At 55.2% G+C, this 25,114-nt stretch overlaps 1 protein-coding gene and 1 long non-coding RNA gene across 3 annotated transcripts; one reads left to right on the top strand and one right to left on the bottom strand.

Annotated features, from left to right (window-relative positions):
• Positions 1-1,770: 1,770 nt before the first annotated feature.
• IGHMBP2 (immunoglobulin mu DNA binding protein 2) lies at positions 1,771-25,104 on the bottom strand. Of its 2 annotated transcripts, XM_042021211.1 has the most exons (15): positions 25,021-25,104; positions 24,256-24,425; positions 23,789-23,981; positions 23,178-23,275; positions 18,701-18,864; positions 17,776-17,976; positions 15,612-15,759; positions 13,701-13,875; positions 8,939-9,121; positions 8,394-8,512; positions 7,345-7,439; positions 6,927-7,050; positions 4,229-5,038; positions 3,678-3,850; positions 1,771-2,240 (listed from the first exon to the last, which is right to left on the bottom strand). In XM_042021211.1, the coding sequence occupies exons 1-15, from the start codon at positions 25,092-25,094 to the stop codon at positions 2,043-2,045; spliced, it is 2,925 nt and encodes a 974-aa protein (XP_041877145.1). In that variant the 5' UTR covers positions 25,095-25,104; the 3' UTR covers positions 1,771-2,042. The 2 variants fall into 2 exon arrangements, with proteins under 2 accessions (XP_041877145.1, XP_041877143.1); XM_042021209.1 differs by lacking the exon at positions 1,771-2,240 and having other exon boundaries at positions 2,636-3,850.
• Positions 17,972-21,641, top strand: LOC121661263. Its single transcript, XR_006014896.1, has 4 exons — positions 17,972-18,103; positions 18,682-19,031; positions 19,226-19,416; positions 21,014-21,641. It is a non-coding gene; the product is annotated as an uncharacterized LOC121661263 (long non-coding RNA).
• Positions 25,105-25,114: the final 10 nt, after the last annotated feature.

Below are 25,114 nucleotides of genomic sequence, written 5' to 3'. Positions count from 1 at the left end.
CTGGGGGTTGTTTTTTCCAGCTCCTAATCCTGGACTTGGGCTGTGATTTACCCTGTAACTCATTTTATCCAGGATTTGGGCATAGAGAGGAACATCTTGGCCCTGTGGCCCAAGGCAGGTGGGAGAGGTCCCTAATTTCATAATTTTTAAGCCCAACTCCCATTTCAGGAGGGAGAGGAAAAGCCTGTGTGGATCCTGTCTGCTGGTGAGCTCTGGCCCAAGCCAGGTTTGGGATTTTTGGGGAGCTGATTCCCACTGGTTTGTGCAAGGTGATGGAGCCCCTCATGGCACAGGCTGGAGAGCAGAGGATGCCCTGGGGCCACATCCCTCCTTGCCTGGAGCCTTGGCTTTTCCCTGCCTGCAGGATGCTGGTGGGAAGCCAGGCTGGGAAATCTGGGGGTGTCCGGGGCCCTGTGCCAGGAAATCGGCACCACGGGATGAGCATGGGCTGGGATGTGGCTGCTTGGATGATCTGAGCAGGGAAAAAGGTGTGAATGAGCCGTTTATGTGTTTTTCCCTGATTAAAAGTAACTCTGAGGTGAGTTCTCCCCTGAGCTGGTGGCACTTCGCCCTTCCCATCTGTCCTGCCTGACCCTTCCTTTGGGACACGGCTGTGATGTCCCTGTTCCATCACCCACCTCTGCTCCGGCTCCTCCCCCTGCCCATCTCCACTCACTGATGCCCAGATTCCCTTCTCCCACGCTTCCCCCTCCCCACCTTTCCTTCCAGGAGCCCCCCCATCCCATCTGCTGCCAGGGGAGCCGGTGCCATCCCTCCATGGGTGACACATGGCCTTGCCCTGGGCACTGTGGCACGAGCCAAGGGTGGGGGGGGCAGGGTTGAAGGATGAGGTTTTCTGAAGGATGAGGAAGTTTTTGTGGGAAGTTGTTCACAGCCAGTACCCACAGGCCACAAGGTCTGGGGGAAATTTTGCTTATTAGCTATCCCAGCCAAGTACTTGGGAAAACACGGACACAGAAATCCCTGGCTGGCTGGCAGCTCCTGCCAGCTGCTGAGCTTTGCTTGGGATGAGGTGAGTGACTCCCACAGGTGCTGGAATCTGTGATGTTCAGCCCCAAAATGATGGGGAATGTGTGGGTCAGGCATTTTTATAGTGCTCCTCTCCAGCCATTCCTATTTGGAGGTGCCTCTGCACCTTCTCCTTCATCCTGGGCTCAAAAAACACTGCTGCAGCTGTTTTGGTGGGGAGATGGATGGACCCTGCATGAGGGGTTAGGAAAAGGTCCAGGAGGGACACAAGGCTCCCTCCCACCTGGGAGGGCTGCACAGAGCTCACGTGGCTGTACCTGCTGTCACTGGGGGCTTTCTCAGTGGGAATCAGCCTCCAAGGAGCTCTGCAGGAAGGGCAGGACAGGTCTGGGAAGCGTCAGGGAAGGGACAGGCGGCAGTGAGGAGGGAGAGACCTCCCAGTGCCACAGGGAAGGCTGGCTCTCCCAGGGAAGTGGTTCCCTGGGCTGGAGCGGCTCTGTTTGGGCTCGAGGCCTCCCCATTCCCATCCCTGTTCCCATCCCCAGGCACGGGCGGAGCAGCGCTGAGCCCCTCCTGAGCCCCTGGCGCAGGTGGGGAGGGAATGGCTGCGGTGTGGACAGGCCGGGTCCCTCCAGCTCCGAGCAGTGCCGGAGGATTGCCGGGCTGGGACACAGCCATTCCCTCAGCCATCCTCCCCGGAGCACAGGGTCAGCCGGGCTTTTCGGTGCCTCCCACGCTCCTGCTCCCGGACATCCACCTTTTGTGCTGCAGGGGCCGATGTGACAGTGACACCGACAGCTTTGGGTGTTTAATGCCCGTTTCCCCCATGTGCCCCGGCCCCTGAGCGCATCCATCACCGTGTCCGTACGGATAACCGGGACAACACAGCAGCTCTCCCTGCCCTGCCTCAGCCCTGCGGCTTGGGAAGGCTCCCAGCTCCAGCTTTCCCCCCCAGAATGGAGCCCCCCATTCCACCCAGGCCCAGAACAGCAGCTTCACCCTCGGGGGGCTGAGTTGTGGCTTTGAGGTTAAAAAAACAGCATTTGGGTTCCTCATTTCTCCTTGTCTTTCTTCTTGCCCTTCCTCTGGCTCGTCAGCTCGCTGAGCTTCTTGTCCAGGCGCCGCTGGAGCTGGGCTCGCTTGGCGGGATCCAGGGATTTGTCCTTGGAGCCGCTGCCGGGATACAGGATCCCTTCCCGGCTGATGCGCTGCCGCGCGTGGGCCTTGGCCTTCTCCCCACAGCCGTGGGCCTGGCGGGAGAGAACGGACAGCGGGCCAGGGACCGCCCGTGGGGCAACCAGGGGCTGGCACTCCCTGAGCCTGCAACCCCCTTTCTACCTGCTTTGCATCCCCCTGAAATCAGCTCCCATCACTTACAACCATTATTATTATTATTATCATCATTATCATCACCATCATCATTATCTATTATTATATTACTGTGTTGCTATATTGCTTTATACACTTGCTTATTTTTATAATTTAAATTTATTGGTTTATGACGATTTATTTTTATTTATCGTTGTTAACTATTTAATTTTACTTGCACTTAGTTTCATTTTATATTTAGGTTCTATAAGTTTCATTTTATATTTAGATTCTATATTTTTATATGTTTATTCATATACTTACTGTTTAAAATTAATAATTAATATTTATGATTCTATCTTTTATTAAGCCATCATTTATAGCTCCTCTTGCAGAGAATGAAATACAAAGATCCAGGTCCTGGGCTCTGCACAGCAGGTAAATCATCCTTTGGGATGCTTCAGATGGCTCCTTCCACCCCTTTTACAGTGAACTGGGAAAGGTCTTTTGGGGAATGGGAGACCTTTTTTAGCCATGGATCTGCTTTAATGAGCCAACTCCAACACTGGAATTATCTCCCACAGCTGAGATCCTAAAATCTGACCCCTTTTCCTGGCCCATCCCAGAGTCATTTATGTTTCCCTGGAGGGGGGTCCCAGCCTGTTCCCTCAGAGCCGTGACAGCCCTTCCTGGGGCTGACATGGATTTGAATCCCTACAGCTGTTGGAGCCTCGTTACAATTCAGCAGGGAGAGGCCATTCTGCAGGGAATAAATCCACATCCTCCTGGATGGTGAGTGACCATAAATACAACTAATCCTTGCCATGGAAACAGATAGCTCTTGACAGGGGGAAAAGCTGTGCCAAGGATTTATAGGGCTGCTGAGCTCCAGGAAGCTCCACAGGGCATGGAAGCTGCAGGATGAGCAACAGGGACACAGGCAATTCTGAATTGCTGGCCAGGCAGCACTGCTCCGTGCCTGACCTGTCCCCAGGATGCAGAGAGGATCTGCAGAGGGCTGGGAATCATCCTCAGAATGCAGAGGGAATGTGCAAAGAGCTGGGAATTGAGTCCAGGCTCGCTCGAGCCTGAAACTTGTGCTTCTCCATTTCTGCTCCCTGCCTCACTTTATCCACACAGCCTTAGAGGACAAGTGCCAGAAAATGGTAAAGAAGGGCACAAAATGTGAGGAAAACAGAAAAGCCCTCAGGAGGAGGTGAGCAGAGCCCAGGTGTCAGCACCTGCCAGCCCTGTGTACCTGAGGTCGGCGCAGGCTCTGACAGGGAGGGGGGCTCTGCCCAAACTCCCTGCAAGGAAACCCTGCCCGGGGAGCTCCACAGGGAGAATTGCCAGGCTAAGCTCCTCCTGCCCCTCCTTACCTCGGGGATGTGGTGGCTGAGGCAGAAGAGCCGCTGGCAGTGGTGGCAGAGCTGGCCCAGGGTGGTGACAGAGGCCTTGCAGCGGGGGAAGCCGCAGGTCCTGTCAGCTTCGATGGCAGCCGAGATCAGAGCGTCGAAATCATCCCCGGCCGCGCTCCCGATCACCGGCTTTCCTGGGAGAGGGGAGCACACACCTGGACTGGGGCCTGGGATCAAACCCACCCTCCTGCAGCCACAGGGCAGCCTCTGCCTTTACATCCTTCAGTGTGGGCCAGGTACTTCCCTCAGCTCCTCTTGGGAGCCTCCCATGCAGCTCCTGAGCCTCTCCCCTGGGAAAGGGTCCCCAGTGTTTTTCCTCTGACTTAAGGAACGTGCCTCCAGGTATCCAAACCCCTCTCCCTGGGTGCTGCAGCCAGTTCCCACCTCCCTGCAGTTTTCCAGGAGCCACACGCTCCATGCACAAATCCCAAGGTCTGGAGCAACCCCACTGGGATTTAAGATCCATTCAAGGAAGGGCATTACTTGTGCTGGTTAGGAAAAGCTTGACCCACCTTTGGCTTCGCTCTTGTCCTTTTTCCTGCTGCCACGGCCGGGCTCCTGCACCTTCCTCGCCGCCTCCTCCCGCCTGGCTTTCTCCCTCTGGACTCTCTCCAGGTGCAGGGATTTCAGGTCCACTTTCCCTGAGCCCTTGCTGCTTTTCCCCGGCTCCGCGGGGTCAGGGGTGTTCCCGCCGGGATGCTGGGGCTCAGGAAGCGGCCCGGAGGGCAGCGGGGGCTCGGAGGGCAGCGGGGACTGCTCGGGGAGTCTCTTGCGGACACTGATGTACCTGTCCCGGCCCTCCCCGGAGCTCAGGTGCTGCAGCCCGTACTCCTCCGCCAGCACGTGAACCAGCATCCGCTCGTGGGAGTTCAGGGACGCTGGGAAATCCAGCTGCGCCTCGCTGCTCGCCAGGAAGGCCACCAGCATGGCCCTGAACCTGTCCCCACCCTCCTTGGTCCCTGAGCCCTCTCTCCCAGGCCCAGAGGTGCTTGGCGAGCTCTGTGCTCCTGGTTTCTGGCTCCCTGCTCCGGCCGCCGCCGCCTTGAGCTTCCTGGCCGGAGCCGGCCGTGCTTTGGGGCCCGGCGGTTTGGGGCCCTGCTGGCGCTGGGCCCGGCCCTCCCCGGGGTAATTTTGGGGCACAAGGTCATCCAGGTACTCGAAGGCGGAGCGCACGAGGCCGTGCTGGGCCAGGTGGTCCAGGAGGCGCCGCAGGAAGGGGCGGCTGCCCACGGTGTGGCTGTCACACACCACGGCCACCTGGCGCCGCGCCCGCGTCACCGCCACGTTGATGCGCCGCTCCTCGGCCAGGAAGCCCACTTCACCTGGGAGACAGGAGGGAAGGGATGCCAGAGGGGGCAGGGCTGCCTCTAAGTAGGGGTTTGGTCCAAGTGACCCAAGGGTTTCTTTGCTGGAGGGTGGGAGTTGGCGTTTACGGGCTCTGGTCCCTGCTCACACCTGCTCCTCTTCCTACCTGTGTTCCACAGGCCCCACACTGAGCTCCTGGGGTTGGGAAGAGGATGGAAGGCACGTGGAAAGGGGAACTATCTCCCTGCCTGGCCCACGACACAAGCTCAGCTTGGAGCTGGGAGCAAACACAAGATGGAGCAGCGTGGAAAAGGCTCACCTTGCGACAGAGGAGGGACTGCAGGTAAAGAACTCCCCCCTGTCCTACAGAGCTCCCAAACTCTCAGAGGGTCTGTGGGAACAGCCATTTGGGAACTCGGGGAGGTTCTGCTCTGCTCACAGACAGCAGCGGGAGCCGGCAGTGCCGGGATGACTCAGGCAGGATCAGGCAGCGAGAGCGGAGCGTGGGTGGTGCCGAGCTCCAGGCAACAGCGAGCAGGGCAGTCAGGAGGAGATTAATGCCATCTCTGCCAGAGCAGTGCCCAGCCTGGCTCTGCCTCAGCAGCCTCATCTGTGCTGCCTTCGGGGGACGGGCCGAGGGGGAGCCCCTCTCCCTGCTCGGAGAACAGTTCCCAGCTTCTCCGATGAGGTTTAACCCGGCTGCAGGGGCAAGTCCAACTCCTCTGAACCCTGGAATGGTTTGGGTTGGGAAGGACCTTAAGGCCCATCCAGTGCCACCCCCGGCCAGGGATACCTTCCATTATCTCAGGTTGCTCCCAGCCCTGTCCAGCCTGGCCTTGGACACTGCCAGGGATCCAGGGGCAGCCACAGCTTCTCTGGGCAACCTGTGCCAGGGCCTCAGCACCCTCCCAGGGAAGGATTTCCTCTTAAAAGAAGGTTTCCTGCTGGATCAGGAATGGCTGCAGAGGGACAGGTCAAGGAGAAGCCTCCCCGTGCCCCAAGGAAAGCAGTTCCTGCCCCACACCTGAGCTTTGGCCTCTCCCTGTGCAGGAGAAGGGGCTGTGGGACACTCACCCTCCTGGGGCCACCAGCTCCCACCAGCACAGGGGTGAGTCACTCCTGGATCAAGACTATTCTTAGTGCTGTCCCCACCTCCATTCTCCCCACAAGGCTGCTTTTCCTCCTCTAGGCTTGGAAAAAGAGGCACCTCCTCCTTCCAAGCACACTTTCCCCCCTTTTTTCCCCTTCCAGCCCTCGGCATTTCACCTCCAGCAGCACATGTGGGGCAGCAGGGCTGTGGATTTGGAAAGGGAATTGATCCCAGCATGGAACAGAGGTGATCACAGAGTGATCCTGCTCAGCTGGCTCCACAAAATCCTTCAGCTCCCCCACAGGAGGCTCGTGCCCCCAGGGTAGCAGCTTTTTTCCAGCTATTAACTTTCACTGCAGCTGCTGATAGCAAAGAACTCGATTTTCTGCTCTAGATTTTGCTCCCAAAAGCAGCATTTTCTGTGCATGGCTTGGGATGGCAGCTCCTGCTCACTTTCTGCAGGGAACTGACCCAAAATGGGCTCAAACCCCAAGAAATTACCCCCCAACTCCCCTAAATGTGGAGCTAATGGGATGTGACGTTCTTAGGGCTCTGGTTTAAATTGTTTCTGAAGCCTCAAGGGCCAGGAAACCTTCAAACTGAGCACTCCTGGACCTGCTGTACCACAGGAGCCTCCTCTGCAGCCCTGACAGCACAGAGATTCATTAATTAAAGAAAAACGGCTGAAAAGGGAGGGTTTGCCGGTAAATCCACGCAGAGCCAAGTGTTAGAGCCCCGCAATTAAACCACAGCACTTGGCTACACGACTTCCATCCCACTCCCCGAGGGGCAGCGCTCCAGCAGCGAGCTCTTACCTTTCCTGTTGGATCTGACAAAGGACAGGATCACTGCCTCCTTCTCCCTTCCCTGGAAACCATCCACTGATTTAATTTCTAGCTCGGGGTGGCTGTGGCCAAGGTGCTGTCGGAGCATGTCCACCTGAGAAACAGGCCAAAGGGTAGCTTTTAAAGGAAATACATGGGTGAAAAGGATTAAAATGGCACCATCTGGGGGAAAATCCCTCCCTCCCAAACCCACCAGGATGAGCACTGGCATCTCCTGAGGCTGCGAGTGGAACACCTGACTAACAGCTCTTCCCTCCACGGCCTCCAGCTGCCCAAAGGTGTGGGACTTGGTGCCAAATGCGGGTTAAATTTGGCTCTGCAGGTCTCTGGGATCTTGTGGTACTCCATGTGCAGGGAGAGGGGGGATGCCAGGAGAGGGACAGCTCACCTGGAGGTTGTAGGGAGCCACCACAGCGATGTCCTTGGCCTTCACACCGGCGTCCACCAAGGCCTGGACGTGCATCCCCACCAGCTGGACCTCCCCTGGGACAGGAACAGAGTGTGACAGGGAATAGGGGCCGGAGGAGTCTGCCCATCTCCCCCAAAACAGCAGGAAAGGCTGCCGCAAACTGGTTATCCAAGATGGTGCCTGGTTCAGAGGGATCTAAGGGGAAAAATTAAATCCTATACGAATTCTTTCATGGTTTATTGGCTGGGCTTCTGCTTTGCAGCAAAACACAGTGATAAACATCAAGACTCTGCAGTGAGCTGTGCCAAAAGGCTGCCTCCCAAATTTGGGGAGATGTGCTTCTAATCCCCTGCTCCAAATCCCCGAGTTCTCTCAGAGCAGGCTTTTTGGCTCTCTGCGAGGGAACAAGAGCCTGTTGTGTTCAGCAGGGCCCTGGGAATGGTGCATGGAAAAATGGGGCACTTGAATGATGGTGGGGGTCAAACAGAAGGTGAAAGATATTTAAACTGGTAAAAACTGCCCTTGCATTTTCCAGCCTGACTTTGCATCCAAGCTCCATAATGAAACCTGATTTTTCAGGTGAAAACCAGCAGGAACTCGGTGTTCTAGGAAAATCCATGGAGAAGAGCCAGACAGGATTTCATGGAAGGAGCAGAGGACTAGGAGGTAATTCTGAGCCCTATCCACAGCCTTCCCAAAACAGGCCTGTGCTCTGCCTGCTGCTGTTTGCCCTTCCCTGGTGCAAAGCACCTGCCACAGGCATTCTCCACCCTGTCCCAGCCCTCAGCATGGAGAAATGTCCCTGCAAGGGGACATGGCAGCCAGAGTGGCCATCCACAAGCTGGACACTGTCACCAGAGCTCCAACACAGCTCGGAGTCCCTGGAGCTTGAGGATTTATGGAGGGAATGATCTCTCAGCTAAGCAAGGCTCTCTGGGAGCCCACCTTCCCCAGGGGGACATCTCTGGGATGTGGCCAAGCCCATGGTGGGCTGAGCACCTCAGTCCATCCATTCTGGCCAATGGTACCTGGATTGCCCTTGGACTGTTCATCCTCCACTTCCAGCTCGAACAGGCCACAGCCAGCGGTGTCGATGAGCAGCAAGGGAATGCTGGTCTCTTCCGTGGAGGACACTCCCGGCAGGTCCCTGCACAAGGTATTTGGGAAAGGGCCAGTTACCATCGCTGATGTTACAGCAATATCCAGACAAGCTGTGGCTGCCCTGTCCCTGGAAGAGCCAGGCTGGATGGGATATGGAGCAATCTGGTCTAGTGGAAAGTGTCCCTGCCCATGGCACGGGACTGGATGGGCTTCCAACCTTCCAACCCAAACCACCCTGGGATTCCATGATTATCACAGCGAAGGAGGACACAGAAGGCAACTCTGCCTCACTTCTGCTTACAGGGCAAAAAGGACAAACCCCCCCAGGTAATGTCTCCTCGATGAAGCAACGGCTGAAACAAAAACACCACCCCGGCCACAGGAGGAGCGGAAAACTCCGCAGGGAAGGGACAAACCGGGATGCAAAGGACATTTCAGCTGATGATGCAGCAGCAGAGAGCAAGTGACCCACCTGAGCAGGTGCTGTGCCACGGAGGGGTGTGCGCTGAGCCGGCCGCCGTAGAGCTCCGAGGACGCCCATTCCATGATGTCCCGGTGCATGCGGTACTGCACCGTCAGCATCCGCACCGCCCGCTCCCCGTAGGGCCCCGCCAGCCGCTCCATCAGGCTCAGGGACAGCCCCTCGGCCGCGGCCCTGCGCGGAGAAGCGCCTCAGAGCGGGAGGGCCCATCCCCCAGCGACGGCCCAGGGCGGGATGGGCTCAGCCAGCCCTTCCCGATACGCGCGGTGTCCGTCGGTGCCGAGGGTGCCCGTGGGAACGCTCTGGGAGCACGTGCACTCCAGCCCTGCTCAGCACCCTCGTGTGGCTCCCCTGGGGTGACACTGTCTCCCCTGTTCCACCTGGGTGCCAACAGTGCTGCCTGTCAGACCCTCTTCATTCTGTGAGATCAGAGAAGCCTGGACACCTGGATCCTGCCACCGGAATTCAAGCAATGCCAACCGTATGGCCTGTGGAGTCACCACCCCTGGAGGTGTTCAAGGAACAACTGAATGTGGAACTCAGTGCTCTGACAAGGTGGGGATTGGTCACAGGGGGGACTCAGTGGTCTTGGAGGTCTTTCCCAACCCCAGTGATTCCAGGATTCCATGATCCATCAGTGTAAGGCTGCAGCGGTGTTACTCCGGTGCACTAGGATCAGAGCTCCACCCCAAAGTTTGGAATGCTCAGTGTCAACACAGCAAGACCCCTGCTGCTTCAGCATTTCCATCCTTCCCTGGGCCCTCACCCTGGACTAACGCATGGATGCACCACAGTCGTTGCTTTTTCACCCATTAAACCCCCATCACGTCCAGCAGCACCCTTTCCCCCTATCTGTGGCACAAATCAATCAAATTCCTCCTGATCTCAGCCTTTCAGGAGCCTATTTGCTTTCCCCGGCCCCACAGAGCGTTTGTTGGGAGGCACTATCTGAGGAAGAAGGATGGAAGTCATTGCACTTGGATGCTGCGAGCGTGCGGAGATTTTTCACAGAGGCTGACACTGAGGGGGGCTGGCGGCTGCCAGACACAATGAAGCAGCACGAAGGTGATGGAACGATGACAGGGGAGAGCTCAGGAGAACGCCTTCCGTCGAGCTCCGGGGCACGGCACGCATCCGATGCCTGCCGGGGAGTTCCAGCGCTACGCGGCCCCACAGCGAGCGGATGGCGGCGGCACCGGCCAGCCCTGCCACGCTCACCACAGGCACTTGGGAAACGTGACAAGACACTGCCGAGTCATTAAACGTGCAGAAGGGACAATTAAGGACAAATCTTTCCAAGAAGCCGGGCCTCATTAGCTCTCCTCATTGCTGACTCATAGGATGCAGCACACAGGCGAAAAAAAAGGGAAAAACCTCTGGATGGACAGGGCTGCAGGACTTGGGAGGCAGCAGTTTGCCAGAGGTGGGCTGGGGTGGGTGGGGTGAGGGGGCAGAGCAGGATGTGGGGTTGGGGGATGCATTCCAGTTATCAGGAATTAGCTTGACTCTCCCAGCTCCACTCTGCCCACGGAGCGTGGATCTCCTGGACAGGAAGGAAATTTAGCAGGGAGAGCTGTTGGCACTCAGGTGCAGGCACATGCCTGAAACAGCCACTAAACCTCACAGCAAGCCTCAGGAATGATGCTCTTCCCTACCCTTCCAGCACCATTCCCACCACAGGGATCCACAGCAGGTTGGTTATATGCTGAATTAATAATGAGGAATTAATCTGCCTGGCAATATTTCACCTGTTAATAATTTTCTATTATTTTACCACTCAGTTAATTCCTACAGTGGTTGATTTCTCTGCCCACAAAATCCTGAGTGCCCTGAGCAGATGGTTTTTTACTTATCGATTGCTTTAGAGAAATAAAATTGGGATAAGAGGTTGGACAGACAGAACCATGCAGGGGATGCTTGGGAATATCTACTTTAAAGTACAGCTGGGAAGGTAGAATTCCCAAAGCCAGCCCACAGCAGGCAGGAGTTGTTGCTAACCTGCCTTCACCTTGTTTTGCCTGCAGGAAGTGCTGTGCTTGGCCAGCCTGCCCTGTACGTGTCCACAATGATCAGCACTAGGAGAAAAACAGGGAATTGTTTCCCATGGAAGGCTGGAGCTGTGTCCTCAGTCATGGCATATCTTTTCTTATTCATCCCTGAGACGGGAGCTGCTGGTGTGACTGATCCCTGCAGTACACACTGGATTTGCCTGGAAAAGCCTGGAGAAGGCTGAGTTTTCCCGCCTCAGGAACTCCACATTAATGGAGTTTTTAATAATAATAGTAATTAATGCTAATTCATTCATGGATGTGCACCTAGGACATTTCAGCTGTGGAGGCTACCAGAGAAACCCAAGGCCTGGTGCTTCAATGGCAAAGTGAAAGTGACTCCATTCAGACCTGATGTGGGAATCAGCACATGGATTTGGGATGATTTGGGATGGTGCAGACATCCAGAATGACCATTGGCAAACGAGATGGCAAAATATCCCTGTGTTTGTCTAGGAAACAGGTTGAGAGCAAGAGGTTTGATAAACATCTGCTGATATCTGAGGGGAGTAAAACCAAATTAAGACATCAGAGCCCTGATGTGGAGATGAATTCGTCGGGAAAAGGGTGGAATGAGGGCTCCAACAAAGCAAACAAATGTTCCTGTCAGACTGCAGGAAGTGCCCTGGCATGGAGATGCCCACTGAGACAGGGACAAAATGGAGGAGAAGGAGGACCTCCAAGATGGACGTTGGAAGCTGCTGCCTGTGAGCCTCGGCTGGAGCTGCCGAGGGGGATCAGAGGGGGCTGGAATGTGCCAGCATGGACTGCAAGGTGTGTGTGGGGATGCCCTCTGCATCCTGGGACAGCTCCAGGTGTGTCAGAAAGCAGGGAAGAAGAGCACCCTTCAGACTCTCTGTTGAACATTCCCTAGGCCTCATGGAATCACTGCTGACAGTAACAGGTAAATGCTGATTCCACGGAGGAAAAATACAGTCCCAGAGCATTCCTGCTGGACAGAGGCTTCCTGCCTGAGCAGGGCTGACTTCCCCTGCTGTAGTAACAGCCGAGCCTCCTGCCAGCCTGGATTCATCCTGGATAACTTCAGACCCTTCCCCGTGGCCCCAAAAATAGGAGCCCACCCACTCCAGGCCCGCTGTCATCAATGGAGAAGGGGAAGGTGGGTGGAAGGGTTGGAGTCCTCCGCATGAATCATCCCTGGAAATAGCTCCTTGCTTCCTCTGAACCACAGAGGAGGTGGCAGGTGATTCGGGGCCTTTGTGGGAGCTCTGGAAATACCCACGGAAGGAGGTGGAAGGGACCTGCCTCTGCCCTGCTTCCCGGGCCTGCAGGGAATGTGGAAAGCCCAAACCAGGGCTCTCCAGCGTCCCATTTATTTGCATCACATTGTTCAGGCTGGGAAAGATCCTTGACAGCATGGAGTTTGATCATTCCCCCAGCACTGCTGGGGCCACCAAGTCTAGGTGATGGAGAGAAAAGCACAACTCCTCAAGCAGGAGCAGAAGGAGATCCAGGAGCTCTGCAGGACGTGAGGAGCTTTTTGCTGCTGGCTCCAGCCAAGGCTCCTGGCAGCAGCCACCGTGACAGAGCAGAAAAAAGCAGCTGCTGTAATGTTTCTGGAGTGAAGAAAAGCTGCCTTATCTCAAAAGAGGGAGCCAAAAGTGACATCAGCTGAGTGTCAGCCCCGGAGTAACAGAGCTGGGATTCTTACTGTGTTTTGCCCTTAATCTGACAGTCTGGGGTAAGAAACAGGCTGAGGCTGCTGAGGTGGATCCAGCTGGATGGGCACTATGGAGCACTATGGATGCAGTTTTTCTGGAGGAGAAGAGGAACCTTATGCACCACTTACAGAAAATAATGACAACCCTGAAATTAGAAGGACCAAATGGCCAATTTCTTCTTGCTACCAACAAGATACTACTCCAAAATGTGCCTTGCTTGGAAAACCCAGGCATGGAGAGCTGGCCTGCAAATTCCCAGGGAATAAACAGCAGGATGCCAAGGGTGCAGGGCTCTGGAGAGGCTTTTGGAGCTCACCAGCCCGGACACCTCCAAGCAGTTGAGCACGTGTTTATCACCTGCCACGATCAGCAAGCTTTTGGGCATCTGAGAGAGGTAAAATGAGAGGATGCTGCAGCCCCTGAACGTTGCTCTCCCTATCTCTCAGCCACGTGCCGCGAGCTGCTGCCTGCCTTGGATTTTTCATTTCCTGTGTTCAAAACTCAAGTGAGATGGCAGATATGTGTCTTGTTCATTATTCTCTGGAAGCAGGAGAGGACGTTTATGAAGTCAGCCCCATTTCTCTGCTTCTGTGGTTCAGTAATTCCAGATTTGGAACTGCCTAAACCAGATAAACATGAGCACATTTATGTTTTAAATTACTCCAAGATTCCTCAGAACTCTTTGCAGTATCCCCCTGGAAGCACAGGCAATTTGCACTATCCCCAGCTCTTTTTCACAAACTAACTGTTCTTATTATCCACGTTGTAGGGATTAGGAGGTTTATAACCCCTGAGGTGTGTGATAATGCAGCATCTCACTGGGCCAATTCAGATATTAATACAGTAAATAAATAAATGTGGAAACCACAGAAGCAGAATTAAAGGAGAGACTTGGATTAGCCTGAGGATGAGCCCAAATTCATTCCACAGAGCCTGCAGGCAGCACAGAACTCTACCATGAAATGTCTCCCATCGTGAGGATTCGGAAGCTGCACGAAAGCCAGGAGGATCCAGGATTTTTACCTGTGGGAGATGATGGTGGGGGGCAGCTGCTTGTGATCCCCAGCCAGGATGCACTTGGGAGCCTTCAGCAGAGGGATCCAGCAGCTGGCTTCCAGAGCCTGGGCACACTCATCAATCACCACCAGGTCAAAGTGGGTTTCAGGCAGCAGCTTCAGGGGGCCGTCTGAGGAAGCACCTGGTGGAAGGAGAAGGTTCCCAACTGAGCAGGGAAGTGAGGAAAAGCGAGGAACCTGCTCTGGAAACAAACCTCACCAGCTGTAATAGTGACTGAGGCAAGTGAAATCATGTTTCTTTGCAGAGATTTAGGAATCCAGCCCTGCCAAACACGTATCCACTGGTATGTGTAAGTCAGGATTGTTTTTGCCAGTTCCTCTTTGTCCTTTTTTCCCTGGCATCTGGGCCCAGAAGCTTCCAAGTGTCTTTGGGAACAGCAGCAAAGCCCAGATGCCAAACAATATGCTCCAGTGCTTCACCCAGAGCAGAGCAAGGAACACCCACCTTCCTGCTGCCCCCAGTGCCAACAGAACTCCTCATCCGCAGCACTCAGAGGGCAAGGGACTGGGGATCCACCAATCTGGTAACCGAGGGACACCCAGGGAAGGGGAGATGGGCTGAGACCCCACCGCCTCTGCTCCTCCCTGTGGCACCGGGAAGAGGGGAAGGAGACTGGAACCAGCCAGCCACAGCGAGGGCTGATTTTTAACATCAGAAGTCCATCTGTAACATCTGTCTCCTTACAAACATCCTGCTCTAACCCAGACCTACTGATACTGATCCACGCCTCGATCAGAAATCTGAATTCCAGGGGCATCCAAATCTCCCTGCTGTTCCCAGAAAGGATGCCAGGGAGGAGAGCAGGGTGGAGAAGCCAGCCTCCCAGACCGGGGGATTTTTATTCACAGAAATGTTTTTTCCAAAGCTCCTGTGCTATTGCAGCTCGGAGAGCAGGGATTTGGCTTTGCCACTGTAAATCCTGCTGCCTCTACAGCTCTGCATCACCTCAGACGTTCCAGTTTGCCATCAAAGGCACTGTTTTCCTTCCAAAACTGTTTTCCAGCCTGTATGAATCCGCTCTGGTGAGTTGTACAGATATAACTTGACTTTTGCCACTTGCACAGACCCCCAGCTGGCTGGGAAGCTCCAGTCCCAGGGAGAATCACAGCTGATCAACAAGAATACCAGTTCTACTGGGAGAAGGAAATCTCCCCGTCTTTCAGGCAAGTTAAAAGAAGAGAGAGGCCAATTCCCAGGGACTAAGACACGGAAGGATTTATCTTTCCATTAACCTTCACTCCAGTAACTTGCTTTTTTGTGACCTAAAATTACTGATGTTTCCTTTCAGCAAACGACCCTTGAGCAACCAGATCCGAAGATTGTAAGTGGGCCTTGGAGGATCAAGAACCTGAGGCAGAAAAGCCCTTCCACATGTGCCAAACCTTCCCACCCGTAGCTGCAGGCGCCCGATGGACACCTGGAACTGCTCCCTAAAACCCTGTGTCACACCATTTGGGTGAGAACAGGAGCAGCCCCGTGCAGCCGTGGGAGCGGGCTCTGGAAACACGTGCTGGATTCCATCAGTCCTGGAAGGGCTCCAGGCAGGGAAGCAATCCCACGTGACTTATGCAATCGGGAGCAGATTGCACACCTCCAGCAGCACTTGTTTACTCACTGCACTCCCAGCTCCTACTCAGAGCTACCAGGGGCCCTTCCAGATCCATATTCTGAGCTCAACAACATCCTGTGCCAGAGTGGGAGCCGGGAGAACCCCACTGGGGAGGGGTTTGGGAGACTTTGCTGAGCTCCCAGGAGCTCGGAGCAAGTCTCCCAGCTATCCCAGCAGGATGCTGCCCTGCAGGGCACGTGGTTCACCTGGCAAAGGGAGGGAAAACACCGAGCAGGAGGATCTCACACCTGTGTTGGTGGCAAGGACAATGCCGGCCTGGCTGAGGGCCGCAGCCATGGCAGCCTCTTCTCGCTCCTTCAGCTCCTTCTTCAGGGTCTTAATCTCACCCAGGAAATGGCTTCGCTCTCCCTTGTCTTGGGCCTTTTTGGTTTTTGCCTAGAAAATAGAAAAATCAGGATAGAGCTAACTGCTGCTACTCAGTTCTGGCCGTATCTGCGACCAGCCAAAGCATCTGGGCACAGAGCACAGAGGAATGCTTGGAAAGAGGGGTCTTGTTCCTCTGCTGAGGGAGAGACTGGGATTTCCTATTTTATTCTGGGGAAGAAGAGCCCTTCTGGAAGCAGGAGGGCTCCCCAAGCCCCAGCAGCAGCTCTGCCATCTCAAACTGGCCTCTCCGAGCTGCTGGAAAGGATCCAGGGCAGCACCCAGACAGGCCCAGGGCTTTTTTTAACAGGTATTATGAAGTGCATCTACCACCCCAACCCACCAGCACTGGGCACCAGCACTTCCAGAGCAGCAGCCGTGGGACCACAGCTCAGATGTGGCTCACTGAGCAATCCCAGATGGAAACTGGGATTATTTCCCTGGAGGTAAGGCTGATGACTTGAGAAAGATGAAAAGGCTGCAGACAGAAGCTCTTATATGCAGCCAAAACAGTAAGACTTGCTGGTTTCTATGGTCATACCATGGATGGATGGATGGATGGATTTTTCAGGGTCTACCATGGATCAGCTCAGCCGCCTGTTTTGGTTGGACTCATGGGTATTTAAAACTGTGAAACCTCCATGTGTCTGTCAAGTGTGGTTGAAATGGGCTCAGGAATTCCAGGGGTGGGATCACAGGCCCTGAGGATATGGTCAGTCTGGATGTCACCCATTCCTAGTTAGTGATTAGGAATTTCAGCTCTAATCATCCCCACCTGCCTCATGGGGGCTCCCCATCCACTCATTGGTCTGGGAGTCTATTTAAGGCCAGCTCATGGAGTGAGCCCGGTTTCTTCCCTGGACTCCCTGCCTCATTCTCCTGGACTGCTCCCTGACCCTCCTCAGCATCCCTGGAGCTGGACTGGCCCTGGACCTGTGCTGCATTTCTTGCTCAGGTACTGTGGGGCTGAAACCTTGCTGGGGCAAGGGGCATCCAGAAGTTGAGGTGAGGGAAGGAGGCACAAAGGGGTGGGAAATGCCCACAGAAGGCACAGGTTTTTATTCTGTTACTGCTCCTTCTGTGGGCTGGGGTGAAGGGAAGGAGGGAGAAGAGGCAAAACACGGAGTTGCAAAGGGAGAAATTGTTCCAGGGACAAATAGGGCACGTGGCAGGGGAGAAACGGGCAGGAGGAGGAAAAGATGGGTCAGGACCTCAGATAGATGAGCTCTCTGCAGCCAAGGGCAGCTTCTGTGACAGAATCCTCCCAAGGACATGAAAGGGAAAATTAATCACCAGTGAGACAGAAAGAAAATAAATAAAGAAGTAAAAAAATGGCTTTTGGACAGTGCTGCCACCAGAAAGGGAAGGAAAAGAACCTAATTAGCATCAAATCCTCACCCCAAGTAGCGGAGCTATGTTGTAAGATAAGGTTAGGAAAATTAGGGTGAGAAAGAAGAAATTAAGGATGCATTTTTAAATCTGCTCTGCTTCCTACTTGAGGTGGCTGAGAGTGGGAGGGAGTGTCAGGACAGGCAGAGAGCTCGTTAGGAAGTGACTTAATGATGGGAATGTTTCTCTGGTGAAGAGGAGGGCATGGAGCAGGCCAGACAGGTGATGTGAGGGGCAGCAGCTCCCCACACAGCAGCAGGGACTGGGATTTTCCCACTGCCATGAGGGATTCAGGCAGGAGGAGTTCTGCCCTCCAGCACATGAAGATCAGAGAACCCCAGAATGGTTTGGGTTGGAAAGGACCTTATGGATCATCTCATTCCACCCCCTGCCATGGGCAGGGACACCTTCTACTAGCCCAGGTTGCTCCAAGCCCCATCCAGCCTGGCCTTGGACACTGCCAGGGGGCATCCAGGGGCAGCCCCAGCTTCTCTGAAATACCCATTCCAGGGCCTCCCCTGCCCCACAGGGAAGAACTTCTCCCAAATATCCCACCTTCTATCCCCCAGCCAGAGCAGTGGGATTACTCCAGGCCCCACACGTGCCCACCCCCGCGGGACGCGCTGCAGGGCCACGCACCCAGGCCTGGTCGATGTCCCTCCTGATGTCGGCCACGATCTGGGCGTTGTCCCCGCGGGCCAGGACGGCGTCCAGGGAGTGCTGCTGGATGGGCTGGAGCAGGCGGGCGGGGTGGCCCAGCCGCAGCAGCCGCGCCCTGCCGCCGGCCAGCCGCTCCACCAGGTTATCCACGGCCACGTTGGAGGGGGCACAGCACAGCACCTGCCGGGCACAAACACGGCCTTGGCACCTCTGGGGCACCCAAAGGCTGGAGCAGAGGAATCCAAGCAGGAAGAAGCAGAGAGAGGGAGACCAGCGTGCTTCTGTTGGGAATAAACCACCATCACAGGTAATTCCCTCCCTGCTTTGCAGCACGGGTGTAGGGTCCCCAGTGAACACCAAACCTGAGCTCTGTCAGGACCTTGCTGGAGCTGCTGGGGAAGCCCCTGGACCCTGCAAGCCAAGCCAGGCTCTGGATTAGCACAGATCCAACGGGAGCTGCTCCAGCTGCCAGAAAGCCCAGGAGCGTGCAAAATAATCACAGAAACCTGGAATGGGTTGGGTGGGACCTTAAAGCCCATCCAGTCCCGCCCCCTGCACCTTCCACTATCCCAGGCTGCTCCCAACCCTGTCCAGCCTGGCCTTGGACACTGCCAGGGATCCAGGGGCAGCCACAGCTTTTCTGGGCACCCTGTGCCAGGTCCCCACCACCCTCACAGGGAAGGATTTCTTCCCAATATCCAACCTAAATTTCCCCTCTTCCCACTTGAAGCCATTTCCCCTTGTGGTATCACCCCAGTTCCGGATGAAGAATCCCCGCCCAGCTTCCCTGTAGGCCCCTCCCATAACTGGAAAGCTGCTCTGACGTCCCCACGCCAGGAGGGGTGGTCACTGGTGGCCACCTGAGGTGGTCACCTGTCACCACAGCCCTGGCACCGAGCCTCACCTTCAGGCCCTGCTGCACAGCCTGCAGGATGACCTCCACCAGCGTCGTGGTTTTCCCTGTGCCGGGAGGCCCGTGGATGATGGCGAGCTCCCTCTGAGCCAGGGAGAAGGACACAGCTTCCCTCTGAGACTCATCCAGGGAGGCATTGAAGAACTCCAGAGGCTCTGGGGAGACAGCAGGACAGTCACTGGGACCTCAGCCCCAGCTGGGAGCTGGCTGAGAAGCACAAATCCAGGAATACACGGCGCTCTCTGCAGCCAGCCCAAATCCAGCTGATAACGAGGAGAACGCTGGGAGGGAAGGCACTGAGGGGGCTGGAAGACCCCAGAAGGTAAAATTAAGCATTTCATGTTTCCAAAACAAACAGGCATCCATGCATCCTGCATCCTTGCTTCCCCAGCCCTGATATCTGGCCTTCAGCCAGTCAGTGGTGGAATTCCCAGAATTTAAGAGGCATTTAGCTGCTCCAGCATCAAACAGGTAGGTTTTCCTGGCTCTGGAGGGAGCTCTGGGTTTGTTTTGCAGGAGAACCAGCATCTTTAGTGAAATCTACAATGAAAATTGGGGAGGAAGTAGCAGATCTGGCAAACAAATCACTGCCAGTGAACAAACCCAACGCAGCACCAGCGAACAAGCAGGAAAACCCACAGAGTCTGTGAGCAGAACAGAGCAGCCCCGTGGTGGCCAGCCAAGACTGGGAATGAAGGCAGGAAAAGGTACAAAGAGCAACTTAAATGATAAAACTAAAATTAGTTTCTGCTTTAGGAAGGGAGGAAAAAAGAGGAAAGAATATGCAAATTGCATTAGAAGAGAATTGGTTTCACTGCAGAGACCGAATTCTCAAAAGCTCCTTTTTAACCTGCCAGATTTATCTCATTTAGGCCCAAATTGATTCTCATCCCCCCCAGTCCTGCTCCTAATCTCCTTGTTCATTATGGGAGTTAATTACAGCAGGGATGATGACTCATTACACCGAGGTTTCCCGAAAATAACGTTCCCACAAAAGCTTATATAAGACACGTCTCTGGGCATCCTTCCCTGCCGGGCATCATGTGCTTCATCCCTCCCTTTGCATTAAGGGCTGGATTAAAGCCATGGAAGTTTCTCCTGGTTTTAGGCAGGTGAACTCACGTGCGGCCTGGGGCTTTTGAAGCAGCACCACCAAATGAGGTTAAACAAAATGTACTCATTGAGAAGGTGATGGGGAAGAGAGAAATGGGGCTAAAGGTGCTTTTTGCTGCCACTGCCTCTTGGTTTAGATGTAATTTTTGGGTGAGTGTGTTAATGACTAAGAGAAGAGCAGGAAGCATCCCATGGGCTGGGGAGAAAAAGCAGGAATAGCTTAAAACCTGAGAGGCATTTCCCACAGTGAGGAACAGCCGGGCCGTGGGAGTCATTGATGTTTCCTTGCTCAAGGATGAGCTCAGGAACTTCTCCAGGCATGTGCCCACCCTCATCCCTCCTAAGCACACGCTGCCACGAGCTGCTGTGTGGGAAGGCTGGGAATGTGCCTCTCCTGGGCTGGCCACAGTGGTGGGGAGGAGGGAAAAGCCTCCTATGGGATGCTGTGGCTCCTCCAAACTCTTCTCCCTGCAGCAGCTGGGCTCCAGGTATCCTCACCTGAAGAAATCCCTGCAATGTGTCTCCCTGGTGGCCGGGTAATTGTTCCCTGATGCCCAGCTCCATTTCTTAGTGTTGAAAACCAAACCACCTTGGCTGCCCAGGCTGGTGCCCCAACATTCCCCAGAACTGAGACGCTTTTCTGCACAGTTCCAGCTGCTCCGGTGACGCAGTGGGTGGGTGGGTGATAACCAAGCCCAGGAAAAGGGTCTTTGCACCAAAAATGGATGGGAACAGCCCTTTCTGGGAGGAAGAGCCCAGGTTTTCCAGAGCTGGAAGCCCTTTCCAAGGTATATTCCCCACCAAGAGCAATCCAGACCCTCCCCAGCAGCTCCTCCCTGGCACAACCTCACTGCAGCCAATGCTGCTGGACAGAATCCAGCTGGGAACTTCAGCCTGGATCAGAACTTTCCCTGTTTTCCAAAGTATCTGGCAGCTGAGCTGTCTGGACTGCTTAGTCTTCCCCAAGAGCCTCGGGGGCCTCTCCACGGCCCCTGTGATGACAGGGCAGAGGGACGAGGAGCATTTCGGGTGTTTTGCAAGTGGCTTGTGCCAAAAAGCCAAGGAAGTTTTTCATGGAAATCCCTGGTGTTTTCCCAGTGCTCTGCTGCCAGGCTGGCTTTTACTGGGGACATTCCTGCCTTTTAACCAGGATTTTAAATTGCTTCTTTCCCTTTTCAAATGTTTTTACAGCCATGGGCTGAACTGGACACAAGCCAGGCCTTCTGGAGCCAGTGCTGGGATGAAAAATGAGCCTCCCTTACTTCCTCCAGCCCAGGAGCACAGGAGAGAGCTGGCAGCTATCACTGACGGGCACAGGTAAGGCAGAGCCTGCCTTCCAAAGGGAATCCAATCCTCTTGGATGGCCAGGAGGAGCACGGCAAGCAGAGCAATGCTGGCCTCTGCTGGCAAGCAAAGCCTCTCCGCTCCCCCCCATTCCCAAAATGTGGGGGTGCAGGGGTCCCACATGGATGCTGGGAGCAGGGGAGGATTGTTTGGAGGAAGCTCCAGCAGGGCCATGGGTGCAGGTCAAAGTGGAAGGGAGACAAGCAGGGCATTTTTGATGGGTGAGCACCTGGATTCTGCTTCCCAGGGAGTCTGGTAAGGGCAAAATTCCTGCTCAGTTCAGAGTCTGCCTTTTTGGAAAAATTCTTCTCCCACTTGGCACCTTCCTGGAGGCAGCAAGGTGAGGTGTGGAAGTGCTTTGTCCCGATCTTTGCTGCAGATCCCAGCTACCTGCTGGTGATCCCTTCCTCTCCTTTTGACTGTTCTTAGGTTATTCTTCCCACAGCCTGTCCCATGCTTTTGTGTTATGCCAAGGGTATTTATCATTGCACTTCTAAGTGCTTTGAAAGGACTTGGGCTTTGATGTGCTGGGTTGGGCTGCTGCTGTCTGGTAATTAATTACTGAAATGCACAGTGGTATCAGGGCCCACCTACAAGATTCCCTGATTGAAAAATTAGGATTCTCATCTTTTCCCCCACATTTAAATAAAACATCAGATTTAGGCTTCTGCTGCTGCACATTTCACCTGCTGGAGTGGATTTTGCCCTCTCTCCTCCCCGTGGCTCCCTGGTCTCTGACGGAAGCGAGCTCGTCTGGCATCCCAGAACGGTGTTGACACAGATGTGTGTCTAGACAGCCAATTTCATCAGCTGTCCAGAACTTATTGACTCAGCCTGCTGCTGATGGGTTTGTGTGAAACCAGGTAATGGACGGGACGAGACAGATCCCCAAAGAAACCAGGCTAATGGGTCCTCGGTCATGGAAGGAGAGGCTGTGACGTGGAAAAGCTGCCTGAGTGCGGGGAGGTTTGTTGTCCAGAGCCCTTCCGCTCAGGGCAGGCTTATTCCAAGTTATTATCACTTAATTCCTGGCTAGTACAACATCTCCCTAGCTGGGGAGAAAGCAGCTCTGAAGTGAGGAGGTAACTGCGAGGCCTTTGTGTTCACACTGCACCTCCTCTGTCTGCCTAACGTGGCTCAATCCGTCCATCCACATTCCCAGTGCTGGGGAGATGGAAAGTTCATCTCTGCGCAGCCTGGCACAGCTGAGTGATGTGGTGAAAAGGAGTTTTCCTTCATTAGAGGCAGTTCTGCTCCCCCAGGGGTGAAAGCACTGTTGAGGGAAGTCGGTTGATTAAAATTTAATTATTTTATTTCATATTAAAACCTTGAGTGCACCAAGGTCCTCAGGCAGCCAAAGGGCTAAAAGGTTTGACTCAGACTGGGATCAGTGCTTAGAGAAATGGGGTAGGACTCATTAACACCCATTTTTTGTCCCTGGTATATGCTATCAGAAGTCAAGCCTGGCTGGAGGGGATGGCAGAGAGGCAAACCATGGTGGGCAGCCCAATCCAGGAATCCAAGGAAGACAAACAGTGCAGGGAGCTGTGGAGGGGAGGAAAAGGGGCAGAACCCTGGCAGGGATGGACAGCACGAGTGGGGAGAGCAGAGACCTGAGCTCTGCACATGGCTCAGACACAGCCCACCCTTCAGCCCAGCCCACCCTCAGCCCTCATTCCCTGACTTTTGCAGCCCAGATGATCCTTCCCTTCTGTCAAGGGATAAAATCCATTAGCAGTTATTGATACCTGACACAGCTGCTGATCAGAGCCTTTGCTCTCCCCGTGGCTTCTCCGAAAGGTGAAGCTGTGTCACTCCATCTTTCGTTTTTTTCCAGAGAAGCACACAATGCTACCAGCTGCAGCATCACTGGTGACTCACATTCAGCACTGGGGTCTTTTCTGCAGCAAAGTGGCTGCACGTGTGGATAAAAACTGGGATCGGAGCTATCTGTGTTCCCATGGGCAATTCCCAAGGATGCCCGTGAAGCCTGATAAGAAAGGATCCTTACTTGTTTCAGGGAACGCCCTGGGAGCAGAGGCAAAGAAGAGGACGTCAATCAGGTCGGAGGCTGGGCCACCACGGTACTGCTTGAGTGCAGTCAAGGCTCTGCCAAAGAAGGGAATATCCAGGTTACAGGCACAGCAGGAATTCCTCTGGAGACTCCCAAGGGCCCAGGGACAGGCTGTGAGTACGGACTGAACTATTCCAAGTCTGAACAATGCCACCCCGGAGGACTAATCCCACGCAATTCCTGCATCCCCCAGCCCTTGCACACACATCCCTGTGCTGGCCAGGCTTCCACTTCCCACCGTCCCTGCTTGGTACAGCCACGTGTGCTTTTTCAGGACCTTTATTCTGCAAGGAGCTGTTCACTCCTGCTGCCAGGATGGAAAAGGCCCTACAAAGAACCCAGAGAGTTCCAAAGGAAATGCAACGGGGCCAAAGCGCAGCCAGGGGAGGGGAAGGGAAGAGCAGGACCAGCCAGCAGGTGGGTAAACTGAGGCTGTTGTGAGGCTGTAGAACGATAAATCCAAACTGGGAAGGGTCGGGGAAGAGCTTTTCCAGACTAACCTTGGCACTCCTCATCCCTCTGGGCAGTCAGCCCGGGCGAGCCCTCACCTTTTGAGCCTGTTGTAGGTGACATCGTTGGCCAGCTTGAGCAGGCGGAAGGAGTGCTCGTGGTCCACGGCCAGCTCCCCATCCCGGGGCTCCTCCAGGGCCACCGTCACTGCCTTGGGGGTGACACGTGTCACCACGCCCGTGCACAGCGGCTCCCCCTGCCCGGCTGACTCGTACAGCCCCACGATGTCCCCTGCAAAGGTTTGAAGGCAGAGTGTGAGGTGGGGCAAATGTGTCACTGCCCAGAGAAGCTGTGGCTGTCCCTGGATCCCTGGAAATGCCCAAGGCCAGGTTGGACAGGGCTTGGAGCAACCTGGGGTAGTGGAAAGTGTCCCTGCCCATGGCAGGGGGTGGCACTGGATGGGCTTTAAGGTCCTTTCCAACCCAAACCATTCCATGACTGGAATGGAATTGGACACCTCCAGGGATGGGAAATCTTTCCTTGGAAAGACAGGAATGTCACTGACCAGGCCCAAAGCTGTTGGAGGGCAGCTCGGTGTCCGAATCCCGATTCCTGGGCTGCAATGTCACGAGGAGACGTCCATAGAGGCCGGTTCTCTGGCTGGTGACCTGGAGCTTGAGCAAGCAGACCCCTCTCCGCTGCAATTCCTTCAGGGAGACACTCTCCTGCCATGCCCTGGGAACCAAACACGGGTGGGAACACCATGGGGTAAGGCTGAGGGCCACAGCTCCAGGGGACAGTGTGGAATGGCCTCATCCTGGCTCCTGGCAGCTCCATCCTCACGGCTGGGTAAGTGTCTGTACCCCCAGCGTGGGCATCTAAGAGGGTGTCCTGGTCCTAAGGGGGAGTCCAGCAGGATTCCCCATGGATCAGAGCCCTGCGGGGTGGGTTTCCTGTTGGGGTGAGCTGGTCAGAACGGTGGGATTCCAGCAGCATTCCCACCGCTGACAGGAGGGTTACCCGGAGGTCACACGGCGTTCCAGGGGAGGCTCTCTCAGGGTTTCCATAGGTCACAGTGGGTCCAAGGGGAGGGTCCCTGAGATCCCCACGGGTGACAGAGGGTGCCAGGAGGGTCCCTCTGGGTTTCCTACAGATGACAGGGAGTCCCAGAGGAGGGTCCCTCTGGGTTTCTCCAGGAGACAGTGGGTCCCAGCTGAGGGTCCCTCTGCGCTGCCCACAGCGGTCCCGCGCCCCCCCAGCCGCAGGTGTCCCCGGCCGTCGCCGCCCCGCAACCCGCCGGCGGTCGGTGCCTGTGCCGTGTGTGCCGCACCTGCTCTGCGCCAGCTCGGCCTCCCGCTCGTCCCGCAGCAGCCCCAGGTGCCGCTCCGCCGCCTCGGCCGCCATGGCCTCCCCGCCCCTCAGCA

The sequence above is a fragment of the Corvus kubaryi genome, unplaced genomic scaffold, assembly GCF_017639235.1.
Source record: "Corvus kubaryi isolate FWS band 111438036 unplaced genomic scaffold, C.kubaryi_AGA036_p1.0 37130, whole genome shotgun sequence".
In the NCBI taxonomy this organism is placed as follows: Eukaryota; Metazoa; Chordata; class Aves; order Passeriformes; family Corvidae; genus Corvus; species Corvus kubaryi.
Note: the sequence above shows the minus strand (reverse complement) of the source record. Positions and strands in the feature narration are given on the sequence as shown.